The sequence below is a fragment of the Eublepharis macularius genome, chromosome 5, assembly GCF_028583425.1.
Source record: "Eublepharis macularius isolate TG4126 chromosome 5, MPM_Emac_v1.0, whole genome shotgun sequence".
Taxonomy (NCBI): Eukaryota; Metazoa; Chordata; class Lepidosauria; order Squamata; family Eublepharidae; genus Eublepharis; species Eublepharis macularius.
The window spans coordinates 103,468,237-103,487,887 of NC_072794.1; the positions used below are offsets into that span (position 1 = coordinate 103,468,237).

The window sequence follows — 19,651 nt, forward strand, 5'->3', positions numbered from 1 at the left end:
GGGGGAGCTCACCACCTCCCTAGGCAGCTGATTCCACTTTTGAACTACTCTGACCGTGAAAAAGTTTTTCCTAATATCCAGCCGGTACCTTTGTGCATGTAATTTAAGCCCATTACTTCGGGTCCTACCCTCTGCTGCCAACTGGAACAGCTCCTTGCCCTCCTCCAAATGACAGCCTTTCAAATATTTAAAGAGAGCAATCATGTCCCCCCTCAACCTCCTTTTCTCCAAACTAAACATTCCCAAGACCCTCAGCCTTTCCTCGTAGGGCTCAGTCTCCAGACCCCTGATCATCCTCGTCACTGTCCTCTGCACTCTCTCGATTTTGTCCACATCCTTTTTGAAGTGAGGCCTCCAGAACTGCACACAATACTCCAAGTGCGACCTGACCAAGGCAGTATAGAGAGGGGCTATGACCTCCTGCGATTTTGATGCTATGGCTCCTTTGATACAACCCAAGATTGAATTAGCCTTTTTTGCCACCACATCACACTGACTGCTCATATTTAGTTTACAGTCCACTCTTACGCCAAGATCCCTTTCACATATGCTACTGCCCAGAAGTGTATCCCCCATCCAGTATTTGTTCTTCCCATTTTTGTGGCCAGGTGTAATACTGTGCATTTGTCTTTATTGAATTGCATCCTATTCACAGCTGCCCACTTCTCCAGCGTATTCAGGTCTTGTTGAATTTTAATTCTATCTTCTTGGGTGTTTGCTACTCCTCCCATTTTGGTATCATCAGCAAATTTAATGAGCAGCCCTTCCACTCCTTCATCCTGATCATTGATAAAAATATTGAAAAGTACCGGGCCCAAAACCAAGCCCTGCGGCACCCCACTGGACATCTCCCTCCAATCCGATGAAACGCCGTTGACCACCACTCTTTGGGTGCGGTCCTCTAACCAGTTCCCTATCCACCGAACTGGCCTATAGTCCAGTCCACAGTCTTCCAGTTTGCCCATCAGAATGTCATGGGGGACCTTATCAAAAGCTTTACTGAAATCCAGATAAATCACGTCAACAGAGTCCCCCCGATCCAGTAAGCTGGTCACTCGATCAAAGAAGGAAACCAGGTTGGTCTGGCAACATCTGTTAGGAACAAAACCATGCTGACTTCCCCGGATCACTGAGTGGTCCTTCAGATGCTTACAGATTGATCCCTTTAAAATCTGTTCTAATATCTTCCCAGCAACAGAAGTCAGACTGACCAGCCTGTAGTTTCTCGAGTCATCCTTCTACTCTTTTTTAAAGATTGGGATAACATTTGCTCTTCTCCAATCTTGTGGCACATCCCCAGTCCTCCAGGAGGCCTTGAAGATGATGGACAGGGGTTCTGCAAATTCTCTAGAAAGTTCTTTCAGCACTCTTGGGTGCACCCTATCCGGCCCAGGGGATTTGTATTCATCCAGTGCAGCAAGATGCCTCTTCACAACTTCTCTGTCAATGTCAATTAGCCACTCAGGTGTCCTGCCACATTTTCTACTATCTCTAGATGTGCCTGAGTTCTTTAGGGAGAAAACAGACGCAAAAAAGTCATTAAGCCTGTCTGCTTTTTCTCTGTCCTGCATCAGAGTTTCTCCAGCTACTCCTAACCTACGAGTCTGGCTATGAACTTCCTTGGCCCCCCACAGCAACTGGAATTCAAGAAGGACATGGTCACTTCCCCCTAAGGTCCCCACCACCTTCATCTCATCTACCAATTCTTCCCTGTTGGTTAATATCAAGTCTAGTATGGACGAGCCCCTTGTAGCTTCCTCCACCTTTTGAAAAAGGAAGTTATCGGCCAGGCAGGTCAGGAAATTGCGTCATTCATGACGCTTTGCTGAGCCTGTCTCCCAGCACACATCGGGGAAGTTGAAGTCACCCATAATTACAAGGTTCTGATGTCTGGATACTCTACCAATCTGTTCAAAGAGGGCAGCATCCGTTTCTTCTCGCTGGTCAGGTGGTCTGTAGCAGACTCCAACAATAATACCCTTTGTCCTTCCTCCCCTTATTTCTACCCATATGCTTTCCACCGGGCTGTACGCCCCATTCTCCATAACTTCTTGACAATCAAGCCCTCTCCTCACATACAATGCCACTCCACCTCCTCTTCTACCCTTCCGGTTTTTCTTGAACAAGTCATACCCATCCACTAGCACATTCCAGTCATGGGAATCATCCCACCAAGTCTCAGTAATTCCTACTATATCGTAGCCTTCTGTTTGCAATAGTTTAGTTGCCCCCTTTCACTACTCCTTTTTGCAATAGCTTTAGAACCCCTAGCTGCTTCAGTCTGTAAGAATAAACAAATTCATGGCATAACAATTGCAACTAAAACGTATAAACTTAGCGTATTTGCTGATGACATGCTCTTATACATAACTAAACCTGAGGAATTACTACTAGACATGGGCACGAACGGGAAAAAAACCCTGAACAGGCTGTTCGGTGTTCGTTCCCGACGATGAACACGAACAGCCAAACGGAACTGAACATATCCTGTTACCTAACAAATTCGGTGTTTGGTGTTCGTCGGTGCCAGGGCGGCCCCCTTAGCACTTAGAGAGCCCATATTCACAGAGAATGTGCAGGAGGCTCTTCTCCAGCCACCACCCAAGTTTGGTCAAGATTGCAGTATGGATCTCAGAGTTATACATTCCCAAATTCGACGCCCCCAGGAAACTCCCAATCAACACAAATGGAGCCACCCTCCCCAGTTCACTTGTGCCCCATGCGGTGGTCCTGAAGGTGTGCTGCCTCCCCTCTCAGGGACAGGGGGCCTAGCACCTCACCAGCGGCACCCCCCATTTGTCCGCCTGCCAGGCCTGCAGGTGGGAGGAAAATTATCCACTTACGCAGCAAGGTGGGTGAAGACTGCGGCCACTGGGCCTGGCAGGCACAGGGAGGCATAGGCATGCATCCTCCCCTCAGGGGGCAGGGGGTCTAGCCACTTGCCAGCGGCACCCCGCATGTGCCCGCCCACCAGGCCTCCGGGTTGGAGGTGGACAACGCATCCGCTTGTGCAGCAAGGTGGGCAAAGACTGCGACCACCGAGCCTGGTGGGCATGGGGGAGGCAGTGGTGTGCCACCTCCCCTCAGGGGGCAGGGGGTCTGGCTGCTCACCGGCAGAATCCCCATGTGCCCACCCGCCAGGCCTCCACGTCGGATGTGGACAATGCATTTGCTTGTGCAGCAAGGTGGGTGAAAACTGCAGCCACTGGGCCTGGTGGGCATGGGGAAGCATTGGTGTGCCACCTCCCCTCAGGGGGCAAGGGGTCTGACCACTCACTGGCGGAACCCCACATATGCCTGCCCGCCAGGCCTCCGGGTCGGAGGCAGACAACACATCCACTTGTGTAGCAAGGTGGGTGAAGACTGTGGCCGCTGGGCCCAGCGGGCATGGGGAGGCATTCACGTGCTGCCTCCTCTCAGGGGGCGGGGGGTATGGCTGCTCGCCAGCGGCACCCCCCATGTGCCCACCTTCCAGGCCTCCGGGTCAGAGGCGGATAATGCATTGGCTTGTGCAGCAAGGCGGGCGAAGACTGCAGCCGCCAGGTGGTCAGGGAGAGGACCGATGGGTTCCAGCTGCTGTGACGAGCTGCATCTGGAAGATCCTGCGAGGGGGATGGGAAGACCCTGATCCATCAGCGGCTGCTGGCATCACCCACCTCCTGGCCATCACGGAAGGGAGGGGATGGGGTGGTGCAAGTGGTGGGGAAGGGACTCGTGGCAGCACCTACAAGGGAGAGGTATGGATTGGGAACTGGAAAGCTCCCAAGCAAGAGGTAGTTGGGAGTGGTCGGAGTGGTCCCAGAGAGGGAGAGGAAGAAATAGGGCAGCGGCAGCAATTGCCATCACCCACCTTCCTGCCTTTGTGGAAAGGACGGGAGTTGCATCCCGGGACACATTCGCCCCCAGCTCAAAGGGGTCCAGTCAGTCCCGTTGACAGGGGAGCTGCCATGCTGTGCAACCGACTGTATCCCTATACGGGACAATCAGCTGTGCGATCGCAACCGAGCCGTCCCTTGTGACCAAGGAGAAAGCAGTAACAGGATAGTCCCTCGTGAAGCGGTGGCTGACATGACTCGCCGTACTGCTTTGCGGAAAGAAGAGGATGGGCAGGACAGGAGAGGTCATTCATAAGGGTTGGAGTGGTTCCACAGAGGGAGAGGTAGAAAGAGGGACCAGCAGCCCCGAGAAATGAGGGGGCCCAGAGCAGTTCCACACTGCTCCAAGATACCTTACCTGTGCAGGCAGTACGGGCACTATAACAGTTTGGGCGGCACTGCCAGACACCAACCACCTTCCTGCCTTCGCGGAAAGGAGGGGATGGACGGGACAGGAGACATTGCTTGGATGGGTTAGAGTGGTTCCAGAAAGGGAGAGACAGAAACGGGACAGCAGCAGCAGCTGACATTGGCCACCTTCATACCTTTGCGGGAAGGACATGAGTCAAGGGACCCATTCCCCCCTGCTCAGAGGGCACAGTGTTTGCAATGGATAGGGGCACCGTGCGGTTCAACTACATGTGGAACAGCTCCTGAGCTGTTGTGCAAGTGCCCAAAGGAGGCTGCCGCCAGCATCACCCACTTTCCTGCCTTCGCAGAAAGGAGGTGTCATGATGATCTGGCTGTGCCAGGAAGGCCTATCAAGGTCTCAGAAGCCTGTTAGCAGTGCGAGTGGACCTGGCTAAACCTGACCCAAATGTGCCAGCCCTCATTTGAGATACCCGCAGGACTCGATGGGCAAGGGTGCGCGGCAACGGCACGGAGAACCAAAGGGCGAAATGTTTTAGTAGCCTGTGGAACCCCACGCACTCCACGATGGATATGGGCAAGCCATGTAGGTCAATCATCTCTGCCAAGACACGAAGGCCCGCCTCCTGAGCCCTCAACCTCGATGTTCTAAGCAGCGTTGTCTCGACCCCGAGGGGACAACCTCCACGGGCGCGGCCTGCCTGAGCGCTCCGCTCCCACCAGCATCACCCTCAGGGCAAGGTGACCCTCCCACTGATCCCCGCTCAGACGAGCTTGTCGCCCCCTTTCTCCTCCCAATGGATGTTTCGCTGGGCGAGGACGGAGACCACAGGCTCGGGAGGTCTGTCTTCAGGTGCCGAGTCAGGTGCTTCGGGTTTTTGCCTCTGCGCACCAGGACATCACAGGTATGGCAACGCACCACACGGGGGTCATTAGGAAGGGCCTGAAAATGCCTCCATACGGAGGTATTGAAACGTGGACCACTAACTGTCCCAGGGGAAGGAGGACGACGTACAGGCTGCATTAGCTACGGACAACTGGGTGAGGGGTGGACTGCAGGCAGGGACACCACCGAGATTTTGGGATGGGGATGGGAGGGATCTTTCATAAAACACAAACCATTCCTCCAGTGATCCGTCACCCACCCCCTCCTCAAAATGTTGAGATCTTCTCCCCCCAGTGGAAAGACCTCTTTGGCATCCTCCACAGCCCCCACAGGTGAATTTGGGGGAGTGGGAGGACTCTCTGCTGCCCCCAAGCCACACCCACTACTGCTTTCCACAAGTAAACGAAGAGGACTGCCTTCGCACTTCACCCCATGACCACCCTTGGCAGCCAACACAACACAACACAACACAACTCATTGTGCCACCAAACTAGAATTAAGGAGGACAGAAAAGGAGAGAACACTGTGAGCCCTCAGCTGAGGCGCCCACTGAGCTTGGCCCCAGGGCCTGGTAGCAGCCCTGGAACCAGAGGGAGGGGGTAGAGTCCTAGCCCAACACTCCCACAGATCTGACTAGATCAGGCAGTGATAATATTGTGAGCCCTCAGCCAAGGTGCCCACTGAGCTTGGCCCCAGGGCCTGGCAGCAGCCCTTGAACCAGAGGGGATAGCTCCCTATCCCACCCACCACACACAGAAAAAAGCCCAGTTCCAATGCACTCTCCCACTCTCTCCTCCAAAACGCTATCAAGAGCTCTGCCCCACTCCACTGCTTGCTGAAAGTGAAACCAGAACTGGGAGCGCAGTGCCCTTTTATAAGCTGAGGACTCCTTGAGAAATGCAGGAGGCCTGTGGTTGGCAGTCAGAACTGCCTAACAGGGTTTGCAGGGATGAGATTGGAGTTCCCATGGCTGCAGAACACCCCCTCCTCCCTCCCTCCCCCCTGATGTCTGCTCCCACATTACCAATTTTAACCGATTTGCAGCTCCACGCTTGGAAGGAACACCTGCCCGTCAAGCTAAGGTGGGCTTTGATTGGGGTGTCTGGGGCGACAGAGGGAGTGCAGACAGAGTTCAGGCACTCCCCCCCCCCTCCGTTGCCGAGGCTTGTGCTTGTGCTGATCACGAGGCTTGTGCTGATCACCTGTTCGGCTGGAATGGCGCATCACGAACAGCCTGTTCGTGAGCAGCCTGTTCGTGGGTTTTTTCCATTTGTAATGCTGTTTGTGCCCATGTCTATTCCAGATCCTAGTCTTAATCTCCAACCCCTGCACCACATTGTGGGGTGGCTACTGCTGAAACAGTAGCAAGCAGCCAGGTCTGGATGAATCATGCAAGCTGGGTTTGGCCTCAATGAGTCCTCTCTCAAAGGCCAACGCAGCCCTGAAAAGGGTCCCCGCCCCGCCCCTTACTGACAGAAACCAAGGTTTGAAGGGTGGTGATACTGTTGTAGTTGTGTAGCAATGTCCACTGAGGGGATTTGTGCTACAGGTGCTACTTCTATTACTTTTTTTTTAATGATATCCCCCACAATGTGTGTGTGTGTTTAGATTTCAGATTTTTCTGTAAACTGGGGTGTTTAAGATCTGTCTTGTCTGTTCAGAGCTCCAGTCTCTTGATTTAAGTATCCACAGATCTGGCCAATGTTAAGAATTAGATATATCACTGTTGGTTGTGCAAAGTCAAAATTATAGGTAAGCATGTATAGAGAAGCATCATACAGTCCAGAAGAGAGTGGGAATCACTGGGCAACAGTGCTGGCCTTGGATTCAAGAAACTTTGGTTCAGATTCATGAACTCTCCCTACCATCCCTTCCTTTTTATGAAACAAAGCCACTGTGATCTACCTCTCATGGACGGTGGGAGGGTGAATTGGGTCAAAATGCTTTCCATGCCTAAGTAGCAGCTATAGAAATGGGTTGTAACAATGGCATTGGCAGAACACTGACCCCATTGGAGGAGTGTTGTGAGCTATATCTTTTGATTTATTTTCTTCATTTATACTTGGTCTTTCTCCCCAATGGGGACATAAGGCAGCTTATATCATTCTCTTCTCCTCCATTTCATCCTCACAATAACCCTGTGAGGTAGCTTAGGCTGAGGGTATGTGACTGACCTAAGGTTACCCACTCATGGCAAAATGGCAATTTGAACCTGAGTCTTACAGACCCTAGTCCAACACTCTAACCCCTACACCACACCTGGACACTGCATGATGTGTGAAAGGGACTGTGAGTTAATAACTTTGATGAAGTCTTAGGATAAAATTGTCTCTTTGGGCACATTCTGACCTATAGTTTGTTATCTTTAATAAGTGGTGGTCAGTACCCCAGAGTAAATGCCAATGTTAGTTATTATTCCAACATAGTTGTTACAGGAAGAGTATAAAAATTGATTCACACTTTTCATGCAGCCCAGGAACAGTGCTTTGTCACCATAATCATGCAAGATGTGAAGTGGAGAAATGTAGCTCCTGACATGCAGTAGACTGCAGCTCTTTGGCACCTGTCTAGTGTTGGCAGAGTGCCTAAGGAGCAGTCAGGAAACTGAACTGATTAAAAGTAACAACAGCTATATTTATGGAACTAACAAAATGGATAGGAAAGAGATGAAAATAAACTAGCTGCTTTGCTAGTTGAGAGAGTATGAAAAGTTTTGTGCAATGCTGATTTTTGCTATAACAGTGTTGCTGAAACTAAGCTAAATTGTTGCCTACACTGAAAATAGTTTCATATCAATGGAATTAGAGACACACAACAGGCTCAATGCTTAGTGTAGACTTGTCACATCACTCCAGCAATGGGGAGTTACATTAATTCCCACATCCATGTTGTAGGTGCTCTTTGGTCAAGCTATGCAGTAGATGAGAGCTATCCAATGGTTTAAGAATGTCACTTTAGACTTAGCAAAATATGTCCAACTAGCAACCAAGCCCATCGTATAAACAATGGGCTCTAGAAAACCTGGTGCCCTGGCTCGGGGTGGCCTACACCATCCCTGGCGCTGCACAGTCCGGCAGCCAAGGCCCAGGAGGGACTGGTGCAGCTCCTCCGGCTGCTCCGATGCCCAGGAGGAGGCCGAAGCCCAGGAGGGACCGGCGCAGCTTTGCGGGTTGCTCCAGTGGCCGCTCAGGCCAGCACCTCTCCTACTTGCACCAGGGCCAGCCAGTGGCCGAGGTCCAGGAGGGACTGTCGTAACTCCGCTGACTTCTTCTCCCTATGCCCTGGCTGAGTCCCTGAGCACAGACTCCATCTCTAGGCTCTGGCAGTCAAGTAAATCCATTGCCAGCAACTGACTTTTCATCCCCCTGAGTGCGCCTGCATGGGGATAAAAAGTGAGTTGTCAGCAACACGTTTTTCCTTTTATATCTCAGTAAAGGAATCAATACTCAGATGCAGTTTTCCATTCCTTTACTAATTTACAGAGGAATATTTTTGCCACATTTGATTTAAAATCTCCCCTGAAGATCTGGCTGAGGAAAATAGTTACAGAACAGAAGAAGGTGAAGCATGAAATAAAGTGGAATGTGCTGCTGGCCTGTTTCTGGAGAAAGACTAAGCATGATATAAGGAGGCAAGAGATATTAATCAGGAACTGTAATGAGCCCCGGAGTCCCAGGACAGTGCCTTAATAATAGTGGCGTTTCCTCTTTTGCTTTTAATCTGAGTTTAGCACTATTTATACAGGTATTATCAGGAATCACTGGACTATGTGAATATGCAACACAGCACCGAGTTTCTAATCAATAGCAAATGTTGTAGAGCATACTGATCAAAGCTACCATTAAAGCATAGCTCTTGTGCAAAAGTGTAGACACACACAAATGTGCATGCAGAAGCTATTGTGTTTTACAACAACCTGAAGCTGAGGGAAAAGTTTATTGCACTGGGTAATGGGCCCAATTATTCTTTCTGTAATTGGCTTCCCTGCATACTGGGCATTGCTATTGCCCTGATTAGCACAACTGTCAATCCCCCACCAGCAAGATTCTCTCTCTTGAATAGCTACTGACCTTTTCTGCAGATTTAGGCATGAGTGTAGTAGCAGCATTTATGAACACGGCTGACAACCCATCTCCAGGGCTTCTCCAATAAGGACTTTCCCAGACTTTGTGGTTCATTTCCATCCATTAACCACCCCTTACGCATATTTCTGTTCCCTCTGTAAGGAGGAAGGACTTCCCAAAGGAGTTCTCCCCCCCACACACTTTTGCTTCTTCAGCAATGCTGACACAGAACAAGAACCATCTAATTGAGAAGAAATTTTAATGCCAGGATTTCAAACAGATTCAAGTCTCCAACTGGGTTAAATAAGAAAAAAATATTTTGCACCACAGGATTTCAGGATGGGACACTTTATACGGCACACAGCAAAATAATTTGCTGTTTACTCTTCTTATTTTGAATATAAGAGCCCTGTTGGATCTGTCCAAAGATACATTTAGTACAGCATCCTGTTTCCAACTGTCACCAGCAAGGTGACTCTGGAAAGACTGCAAGCAAAGCAAGCAGGCAACTGCCCCCAGTGTTTGTCTCTAGCATCTGGTATTTAGATAACTGGTGTTGAAGGAGCCTTTTTACAAAGCCGGAATATCGCTCCATAATACCCCAAATGTTCTCACATTCCTTACAAGGAACAATAACATCCTCTGGAGACTTGAAAGAGTGACAGGCAGAATTGCTCAGAGGAACATGGTGAGTCTTTAGAGTACTTTACATATTTGGGGCACAAAGGACATTCTGTTGGCACCTAACATCGATTTCTTCTAACACCTCCCATTCCTCCCTCTCATGAACAACCACAGCTGTTAAGCTGAACCTAGCTCTGTATCGCTTGTACCTGTCATAGTCTCCATTGCAGAGGGCCCGCACAGGGATGGAGAAGGACTGCCACACAGGGTTCAGAGTGTTCTTCACCACTTCTGTTTTGTGGCAGATAGTAAACCTGGCAGGATACAAACAGACCAATTAAGTTATGCATTAATCCCAGAGACTGCCCTGCGTGAGACACTGAAGAACAGAGAACAACAGTCTCATTAAAACTCCCACCTCTGAAACTTAGATTCTGCCAGCATCCATGGACAGGGGAATACTGGTGCAGGGTTGGATCAAGACCAACATAGATTATTTTAATAGTTGTACAGGCTGGCACTCTGTTGGTCTCCAAGGCCATTAAGCAGTAATAAGCAAGTCCTTTACCTACTGTTAGCAAAATACAAAACGAACATGATAAGACTGCACTTTTCTCTTGGTGCGAGTATGGTTCTGCACTACTAGCACAATATGCTGCTAGAGTGGGAGTGATCAGGAGATGTTAGAAGATATCCTGTTTCTGAACCGTGGATTGGAAGGAGGGGATAGACAGTACAGGAGAAGACTGTGCACTTCTTAGAAACAAGAGCAACCAGAGTGATGTGTGCACCAGTGCTAGAAAGAGCAAGTGCATACCTTTCCAAATACTATATATTTTTTTAAAAACATAGTGACATACTGCTTTAAAGAAACAGAAATCCATCTTAGCATTTGTCAGATTTTTTGTTGGTAAAGAACTAGACGAGTCTGTTCATGATAGCAGTGCTTAGTTGCCAAAGAAATAAAAAAAGCATGTACATGGGGGGGGGGGCGTGTTGTGTTGCTTGTAACCTGGGACATCGCAGGCACCTATTAGATACTTGCACAAGGGCATTTCACAGAGCCGAGGCTGCATGTACCATGGATGCACAGGCAGGAGGCATGAAGTTATGTTTCCCCAAAATATCAAAACCATGGCTGTTTCCACAGAGGGCTTTTACCCCAAATAGAGAGCAGCAAGCCTTTGTATTTAAAGGGAGCTTCCATATGATGTAGTGACTCATGGACCTTCCAGGGGTTTCTTTTTTGAGCCACATCCAAGGAAGAACTGTGGGGTGGCAGCAGGCTGAGCATCCTTGTGGATTCTCCACTCTCAGGGGTTAAGCTAATTTCCACATTCTGTACCCTTTAAGACCCTTTTAAATTTTTTCCCCATCTGAGCTTTGGTGTAGCTTTACACCACAGCTGGAAAGAGGAAAGAGAGGGGAAATGGTGGGATTGCTGGGCAACCGGGAGGGGGGTGGGCTTTGTAGCTTCTGTACCAACACAATGGAGGCAAAGGGGGAAGGGCATGGGTGGGGGAAACACGGAGCAGTGCAGGAACAGGGTGAGTGGACACAGTTCCCATTGCTTCTGCAGCAATGAGGATGCATTTTGGCGCCCTCATCTGGAAGCAGCCAATATAGTGTTGTTGGAGTGCTTCAAAGATACAAAAGCCCTGTAGCAGAATAGTTGTCTTCTGAAAAGATCTCTCTCATCAAATCCATTGTCTACTGAAAAGCAGTCTTCTGATGGATGTAAAACGTGGGGGCTGTCCCACTGCTTCTAGTGCTAGCAACTCAACATGGAGGGGTATATGGATTACTGTCTCTACTGTGTGTCCCAGAAGAAGATATGCACTCCATTCTTTGTGGGTAGAAGGGCAAACAGAAACCTGTGCATCCCAGAACAAGTGTTAGCTTTGCACTTTGAAAATTAAGGCAGATGTTCTTCATTCCAAGGAAAGGTTGGCTTTGATTCTGTTCACCTTTGATTCTGAACAGTCAGATAAACTATCTCAATCACTGCTCTATCACTAGCCTCTCTTTAAGCTCATTAAAAGCGACTATTATCCAACTTTCTGTCAATCACATTAAAACAGAATTCACTAGGGATTAGTTAGGTTCTTTTCAGTAGGATTCCCACTGTTGGTGTGCACATGTGAAAAACTGAAAGGTAATTTTAAAAGGGCTCATATCAGGTTTCTTATTTGACTGACAGCTGCACAGGAAAGTTGTTTCATAATTGCATTGCATTTTTCCTGCATCTTACAATTCATGTGTGATTTTAGCCTTAAAACAGCCCATTTCATTTGTATTCTTCTTGATGTACAGTCCAGTGTATTCATAGGATCTTTTAAAATGAAAAAGCTACTACATTCAGAGTGCTAAATTCTCCTTTATCACATACCTAGGAGGAAGTTTACAAGCCCAGCCAAAGTAGATTGGCTCACCAAAGTTGCACAAGAAAAATGATTTGAGGGACTCACTTCAGTGATTTTGCACAAGTCCAAGCAGATCCACAAAGAAAACAAATCAAGCCAGCTGTCAGTCATTGATTATTTCAGTTTGCTAAGGTTGCAAAAATGAGTAAGCAAAATTAATTTTTCCCAGAACAGCACAGAACATTCATAAAGATGAGAGTGTTTAAAAGCTATAAAGTGTGGAGAAGGGGAAGCAAAGGAGAGAATTTTAATCTCAAAATTCTCTCCTTCGCTCCACCTCTGTACTTTACAATTTTTGACAGACAATTACAATTTTTGACAGTGATGATTCTTCTATGCGTATACAAAATGATCACATTTTTAAATTACCTGGCAAAGAATGTCTGAGGTGGCATCCATGCCATACTGTGATCCTCTGTGGCCTTACAATAGAACACGTATTGCAACATTACTTCCAGAGCCCCAATTCATTAACAATACTTTAAGTATGAGAGAGACGACAATCATTTTATTAGCAGCAACCACTCTGGTCCAAAGCCAACAGATGTTCTTTATACCTTTTAGTTGTACTCTTTGGGTATCCTAGTTCACAACTGTTGTTATCTCACCGATGCAACAGAATAAAAAAGGATCTGTTTGTTTGGAGCCAGCGAATGGGTTTATACTTGGATTGTTTGGTATTTATTTATTTACTCAAAACACTCCCCCCCCATTTTTCTTCCTGAAAGGGTCTCAAAGTCGCTTACAACATAATACCAACAACATACAACACATGGAGCAGAATAACATTGGTCACTGCCAACTGCCTTCCAAGGTCCTCCTGATCTGCCTAACAAAGTTCCCTGAAGGCCAGAAAGGAAGTCCTTTTTTCAGGAAAACTATTCCATAGAACTGAACCATAGTAGTCAAGATCACACAGTAGTAGTCCTAATAGATCCACAGGAGGGAGCAGCAAGGAGGAACTGCTCTGGAGGACATTATGCCATTATGATCAGGGTAAACTTTCTGCCTCAAGAACAAAAGCAGTTGTACTTACGTCCCATCCTCGTTACTTCTGTAGAACACCATGAAAGGGTCAGATTTTCCAAAGAAGTCCTTTTTGTCCAGCTTGTTGGCGCAGAACTGCATTGTGGCCACATCCTTGGAATTGGAATTGGAATATGTAATGTCTATAAACAGTGCCACTATCTTAATATGAGCAACATTGAAAAAAACTTTCATGCATCTAGTTCCAAGGACGCAATGCATAAAGTGTAAGAATCCAGGATGAATAAATGCAGACTTAGCAAAGAGGGTAAAAGGGAGCAATTAAAGCAATCACTGAAGGAAAGGTGTATTGACAGATAAGGGAAAGGTCAGAAATAGAGAGCAACAAGGCTGGGAAAAACCCAAGGCAGCTAATCACCCAGTCATCTAACAATGTAATGGGACGTCTAAGAATTTAGACCTTTTCTTCAACCTTGCACAGTGCTGGCAACTGACAATTTCATCGTGACACCAAAGTTTTTTTTTCTGTTTCTGTAGGTGTGTTGCTGCTATAATCTTCAGAATATGAATAGGCTCCTTGATGCCCTCTCAAAACATGCTGCAGACTGTGATAGGGATGATAAATTAGTTTCCTGTTAGACAATTAGATCCAGTATATCTTTTGGCTCTTCTGAGATTAAACCAATCTAAGTTCTCTGGTATGAATTCGCTGCTTTATTAACTGAAAGATGCAGGTTTCACTATATTTTTTAAAAAAACCTAACTTGCATATTTGTTAGTCAATATCTCACTGGTTTTTGTGATCACAATCCAACTTTTAAAGGATGGCACCCCAAGAATCCTTTCCCAGATTCCAATATGTCATGAATTCTTTGCAGTATTTTGTCTGCAAATCAGAAACAATTTATTAGATATTATAGGACTCTAAAACCTGCATCATAGTTTACTAGTTTCTTAGAGGTGCGTCAAGAGGGCTAGTCTTTCCACAAATGAAACACTGGCCATTTCCACATGTCTTTCCCTCATGGAAAACTGCACAAAACTTACAGAACAACGGCATCTTCATGGCGCAATTTCTGGTCACGACTCAGTTTCATGGCACGATTTATGAAGTCATCGTGCCAGGAAACCGAGTCATGACAGGAAATTGCGCAATTTTCCCTGAGGGGGAAAGATGTGTGGAAATGGTCATAATATTAGCAGAAGAGTTAACCCTTCTAATCTGAAAGCTATGGAACCACCAACCAATTTAGTATCCTACTATATAAAAGGCTAAGTGTATTCAAGACAATTCACTTCCTACCCTGGTGCGCCACCAGAAGGCACTGCTGTAGAGAGAAGCCTAGATGAGGCAGCCAGACCTCCAGAGAGCGCATCATGGTGGGAAGTCTAGGCTGGGATCAGGCACAGAGCAGGCAGCAATGTCTGCCCCCCACCTTCACCCAGCTCGGATCAGGAGCAGACCAGGTGGCAATACCTGCCCCCCCTCCTTCAACCAGCTGGGATCAGAAGCGGAGCAGATGGAATGCCCATCCCCCACCTCCACCCAACTGGGATCAGGAGCGGAGCAGGTGGTAATGCCCTTCTGCTCTTCACACAGCTGGGATGAGGTGCAAAGCAGGTGGCAATGCCCATCCCCCACCTTTACCCAGGTGGGATCAGGAGCAGAGCAGGTGGCAGTGCCCATCCCCCACCATCACACAACTGGAATCAGGAGTGGAACAGGTGGCAATGCCCATCCCCCATCTCCACCCAGCTGGGATCAGAAACGGATCAGGTGACAATGCCTGCCCTCCGCCTTCACTCAGCTGGAATCAGAGCAGAGCAGGTGGCAATGCCCACCCCCATATTCACCCAGCTGGGATCAGGAGTGGGGTATGTGGCAATGCCTGCTCCCCACCATCACCCAGCTCGGATCAGGAGCAAAGCAGGTAGGAATGCCCATTCCACCCTTCACCCAGCTGATATCAGGAGCGGAGCATGAGGCAATGCCCACCCACTGTTCAACCTGCCAGAATCAGGCATGGAGCAGGCAGCAATGTCCCCCACACACTTCAACCAGCCAGAATCAGGTGCAGAGTAGGAGGCAATGCCCGTCCCCTTCTTCACCCATCTGGGATCAGGAATGGAGCAGGTGGCAAGGCCCGTCCCTTCACCCAGCTGGGATCAAGAGTGGAGCAGGTGGCAGTGCCCGCCCCCAATTCACCCTGCCAGGATCAGGCACAGAGCAGGTGGCAATGCTTGCCCCACCTTCACTTGGCCGGGATCAGGTGCAGAGGAGGTGGCCTTGCCCATCACTCCTGCCTTCACCTGGCCAGGGTCAGTGATGGAGGAGCCCTTGTATTTTTTCCCACAACGGGCTTTGTTGGTAGTCTCAAATAAGATTCTGACAGTACTGTCCTAAGCAGCACCACACCCTTCTAAGTCCACTGAAGTCAATGGACCTAGAAGAGTGTAGCTCTGCTGAGCATTGCAGAATTATTTGTGCATTTGTGGTGCAGAGGACATTTAAGACATTTGTTCTCATCGAGGCAGTGCACAGTACCAATGATCATTCTCTATAGATGTTCTTGTTGTTTTCTCCTTCACATCCACCTAAACTATCTGTGTTGGGATAGACAGAGACACCCTCCATCACTCTATTATGCTTGAGTTCATGTGTGGTCCACTAAGTGGCACAGTAAAGGACATGGCTAGTCCAACAATTTGGATTAAGTTCCTTGGAGTGTTCCAGAGACAGAAATCCCAACATATTCCCATGCTAAAGACCTAACAGTCTTGCTTGTGAAAACCCCAGATATGTAAATAAATGATGTCATGATCACCACCCACATTTCTTTAGGGATGGGGCTGAAGCAGGCAACCTTTCTAGTACCTTTCTAGTTTGAATGATCCCTCAGTTAATGCTGAGCCAAATGTGTCATAATGTAAAGAGCCAAGGATCACTGTGTTGTTAGAGGAGGCATATATTAGATGAAGTATCAGCAGGGATACTGAATGCTTGACAAGCAACAGACAGGCATGAGAGGAAATCAGAATGGACCAATGACAAACCTCACAGGCTGTTTATGATTTTAACTCACTGCATAATACTTCTTCAGTTCCTTTACTAAGCTAGCAGCTAGTGTTGCTGCAGACAGAACGCAGCTGCCCCTCTTCACTAAGAAGTGAACTACTCATTACATACATATAAGCAAGTACTTATTTTTTTTCTAATGATGCTCCTATAACTGAGTGAAGGGAGGAGCACAGTGCAACTTCAAAAGCAAAAGAAGGTATTGAGGGCTGCTTCCGTCACTGCCTTGTTGTGTAACCTGGAAAGATCCCCTCCTCTGGCTCCCATCTATCCATCTGGACAATATAGCTGGTTAACAATTATCCAGTGCTTTTTGAGAGCTTAAACTGAAAAGCACTAGAGAAACACAAATCAGAGAGTTGCTCTCCACAAAGGCAGCAAAAATCAAATGTGAAGAGGCTTGTTGACACTTCTGAACACAAAGTGGGTTCTTTGTCCCCACTTAATGTGCACATTTTCACGCTTACTGGAGGGGATCTGGAAAGCATCAACTTCCATGATAGCACTGACATTCCTCGTAACTGCAGCAGCAAAACATATTGAGAAGCTGCATCCATATATCATTGGATATTGTGCTGTCATTGCACAACAGAAATCATTTGGGACTGTGGACAAGCCAATCTGGTTGCAAATGACTGCTGTAGTGCAATATCCAGTGATGTATGTATGCAGCCCAGGTATGACTCATTCACCCCAATTAGAGCCAGGCAGGGAATACTGTTCTTATTCTCCAAGGTTCAAAGAAGTACAAATGCCCTGAATGAGAATATGGAAAGTCCTGTACATTTTCTGAAATACAGCCCTCTGGTTTTATTGGTCCAGATAACAAAATCTTCCTCTTAGCACTAGAGGATACCCCCCCTCCCCTGAAATAGCCAAGAGCAAACTTTTCCTGGGTTGCACAGTAAAGCTTAAGAGAAGAAGGAAAATGGGAACACAGAGCATAAGATCAGCATTGCTGGATCAGACCCAGGTTCTACAATCGAGCATCCTGTTTCATGCAAAGGCCAACCTGGCCTACAAACACAGCACAGAGGCCAAACTTTCTCTGTTGTGGGTCCTATGACCTCCATGAATTTGTCCAGCCTTCTTTTAAAGCCATCTAAACTAGAAGCCATCATTACATGCTGTGGTATTGACTCCCCCCCCCCCCGGTTCTACAATATCTTTTGCCTGCCCTGTAGCAGGTGCTCGATGAAAAGACAGCCTAGAAAAACAGTGTTGCACTTGCCTATAACTGTTGTTCGTTCAGTGTCTTTTGTACAGGCACACATTGGGACTGTGCAAGGGCAGGCCAGCCATGAAGAGATTTTTCTAGCTTAAAATCTGTTAAGGGGGGCACTTGCCCCTACCATGCATCTGCAGTAGCGTTCCTGCCAAAACGCGGTTACTAAGGCGAGCACCCCCAGATTCCCTCAGTTCTCCTGAGTCACCGGAGAAGTAGTAAAAGTTAAATAACACTCACAGTGGGGCAGGAGGGAGGGAATGTATGCCTGCACAGAAGATACTCAATGAACAACTGTTACAGGTAAGTGCAACACTGTTTTCTGTCATCGTTCTTCTGTGCAGTCCCACATCCTTGTTTTTTTTTTTTCTTTTTTCTGTGCAGTCCCACATTGGGAGTATAACAAGCTACTCACCAATGGAGGAGGGTGTGAGTGATCAGCCAAAAGCGACTGGAGCACAGCCATTCCCACTGCTGAATCATGTCTTGCATTTGTGTCCACAGAATAGTGCTTGATGTACATGTTAGTTGAAGACCAAGTTGTGGCTTGACACACATGCTGTAATGGCACACCTCGGAAGAACGCAGCAGAAGCATCTTGGGCTCGCATCAAGTGTGCTTTAACCAGGAACGGGAAATTAATTCCAGCTTTGCGATAACAGAGTTTAATGGTTGAAACAATCCATCTTGACAAAGGCTGGGAGGATGCTGAGTGTCCTTTACGATTACCAGCATAACAGACAAACAAGGCCTCCGAAAGCATTTTGTTCTTTCTAAGTAATATAACAATAATAATAAACTGGAGTGGGCCCACCATCTGAAATGCTTTTATATGTATTTATGGTGTTCTTTGGGTTTTAATTGTATTTAGATGTTTTTAATGCTTTTGAGCATTTTACTGTAACCCGTCCTGAGCCCGTTTGCGGGGAGGGAGAGCTATAAATCTAAAAAACAAACAAACAAATAAAAACCTTTTAAGATCTAATGTGTGCAATGATTTTTCTGCACTAGAAGTGGGATTGGGAAAGACATGGGTAACACAATCTTCTGTTGCAAATGAAACTTGGACACAATCTTTTGTTGCAAATGAAACTTGGGTGGGAATTCAATACTGGTATGTAATACAACCTTTTCAGGGAAAAATGGCAAGAATGGGAAATCAATCTGAAAGGCGGAGATTTCCCCCACGTCTGCTTGAGGTAATAGCAATGAGAAACACCCACCTTCATAGTTAGAAGGGATATCTGACAGGATGCCAGAGGCTCAAAAGGAGGCAGCCATCAACTGGGGAAGTACCAAAGGCAGACTCCACTGTGAAACTGGAGGAACCCTGGAAAGGAAGGTTTCAAATACACCCTTAAGAAACTGGTTGGATACAGAGTGAGAAAATACGGTTTTACCATCCACCCTTCCATGAAAGGCTGATATACGTAGCAGCCATATGCACCTTTACACTGCTTACTGACAGGCCCGCTTTGTGTAAGCTCAGCAGATAGTCCAGAACGTATGGTAATGGTCAGGAAAAGGGTGAAATGCCACTTGGTTGTAACCAGTGAGTGAAACAATTCCATTTCTGACTGTAGGAAACACTGGTAGATAGCTTTTGTGCATTCAGAATGATTTGTGCCACCTCACTGGAAAACTCACTTCAGAGTAGCAATGCTGTGATGCCAAACCTCCTCCCTGAGTAACAGGTCTGGAGCCAATAGGAAGTGGTGGAGATGACCCTGGGCCATAGATTGGAGGATCGGAAACCATTCCTGATGGGGCCAGAAAGGGGTGATTAAGATGCAATGATTCTATAAGAGTTGTCAAAGGAGTAGGAGGGAAGGCGTCAAACAGGCCATGAGTCCATGGGATCTGAAATGCATCACCCAGTGACCAAGGATCTGCCTTTTTTTGGACCTTGAAGCAAACAGGCCTATCCAGGGGAATCCCCATTGATGGCAAATGTGCAGAAGATATTTTTCCTGAAAGGACCACTCGTGTTGATCTGCTGAGAATGTCTGTTGAGGGTGGACATTGTTCACTATGGTCCATTCCCAAAGGGCTGTGGCTTCAGCACAGAGCTTGAGTGATGCCATTCCCCCTTGCTTGTTCAGACAATATAATGCTGTTGTAT

The 19,651-nt window shown here is 47.4% G+C and overlaps 1 protein-coding gene across 1 annotated transcript in view; it reads right to left on the reverse strand.

Moving 5' to 3' along the window:
* CPNE5 (copine 5) overlaps window positions 1-19,651 on the reverse strand; it is a 222,879-nt gene that overhangs the window by 75,262 nt on the left and 127,966 nt on the right. Inside the window, exons 9-10 of the mRNA XM_054981740.1 lie at window positions 13,278-13,381; window positions 10,028-10,132 (exon numbers count right to left, since the gene is read on the reverse strand). Of these exons, the coding sequence (XP_054837715.1) occupies window positions 10,028-10,132; window positions 13,278-13,381 (209 nt within the window). The remainder of the gene's footprint in view (window positions 1-10,027; window positions 10,133-13,277; window positions 13,382-19,651) is intronic.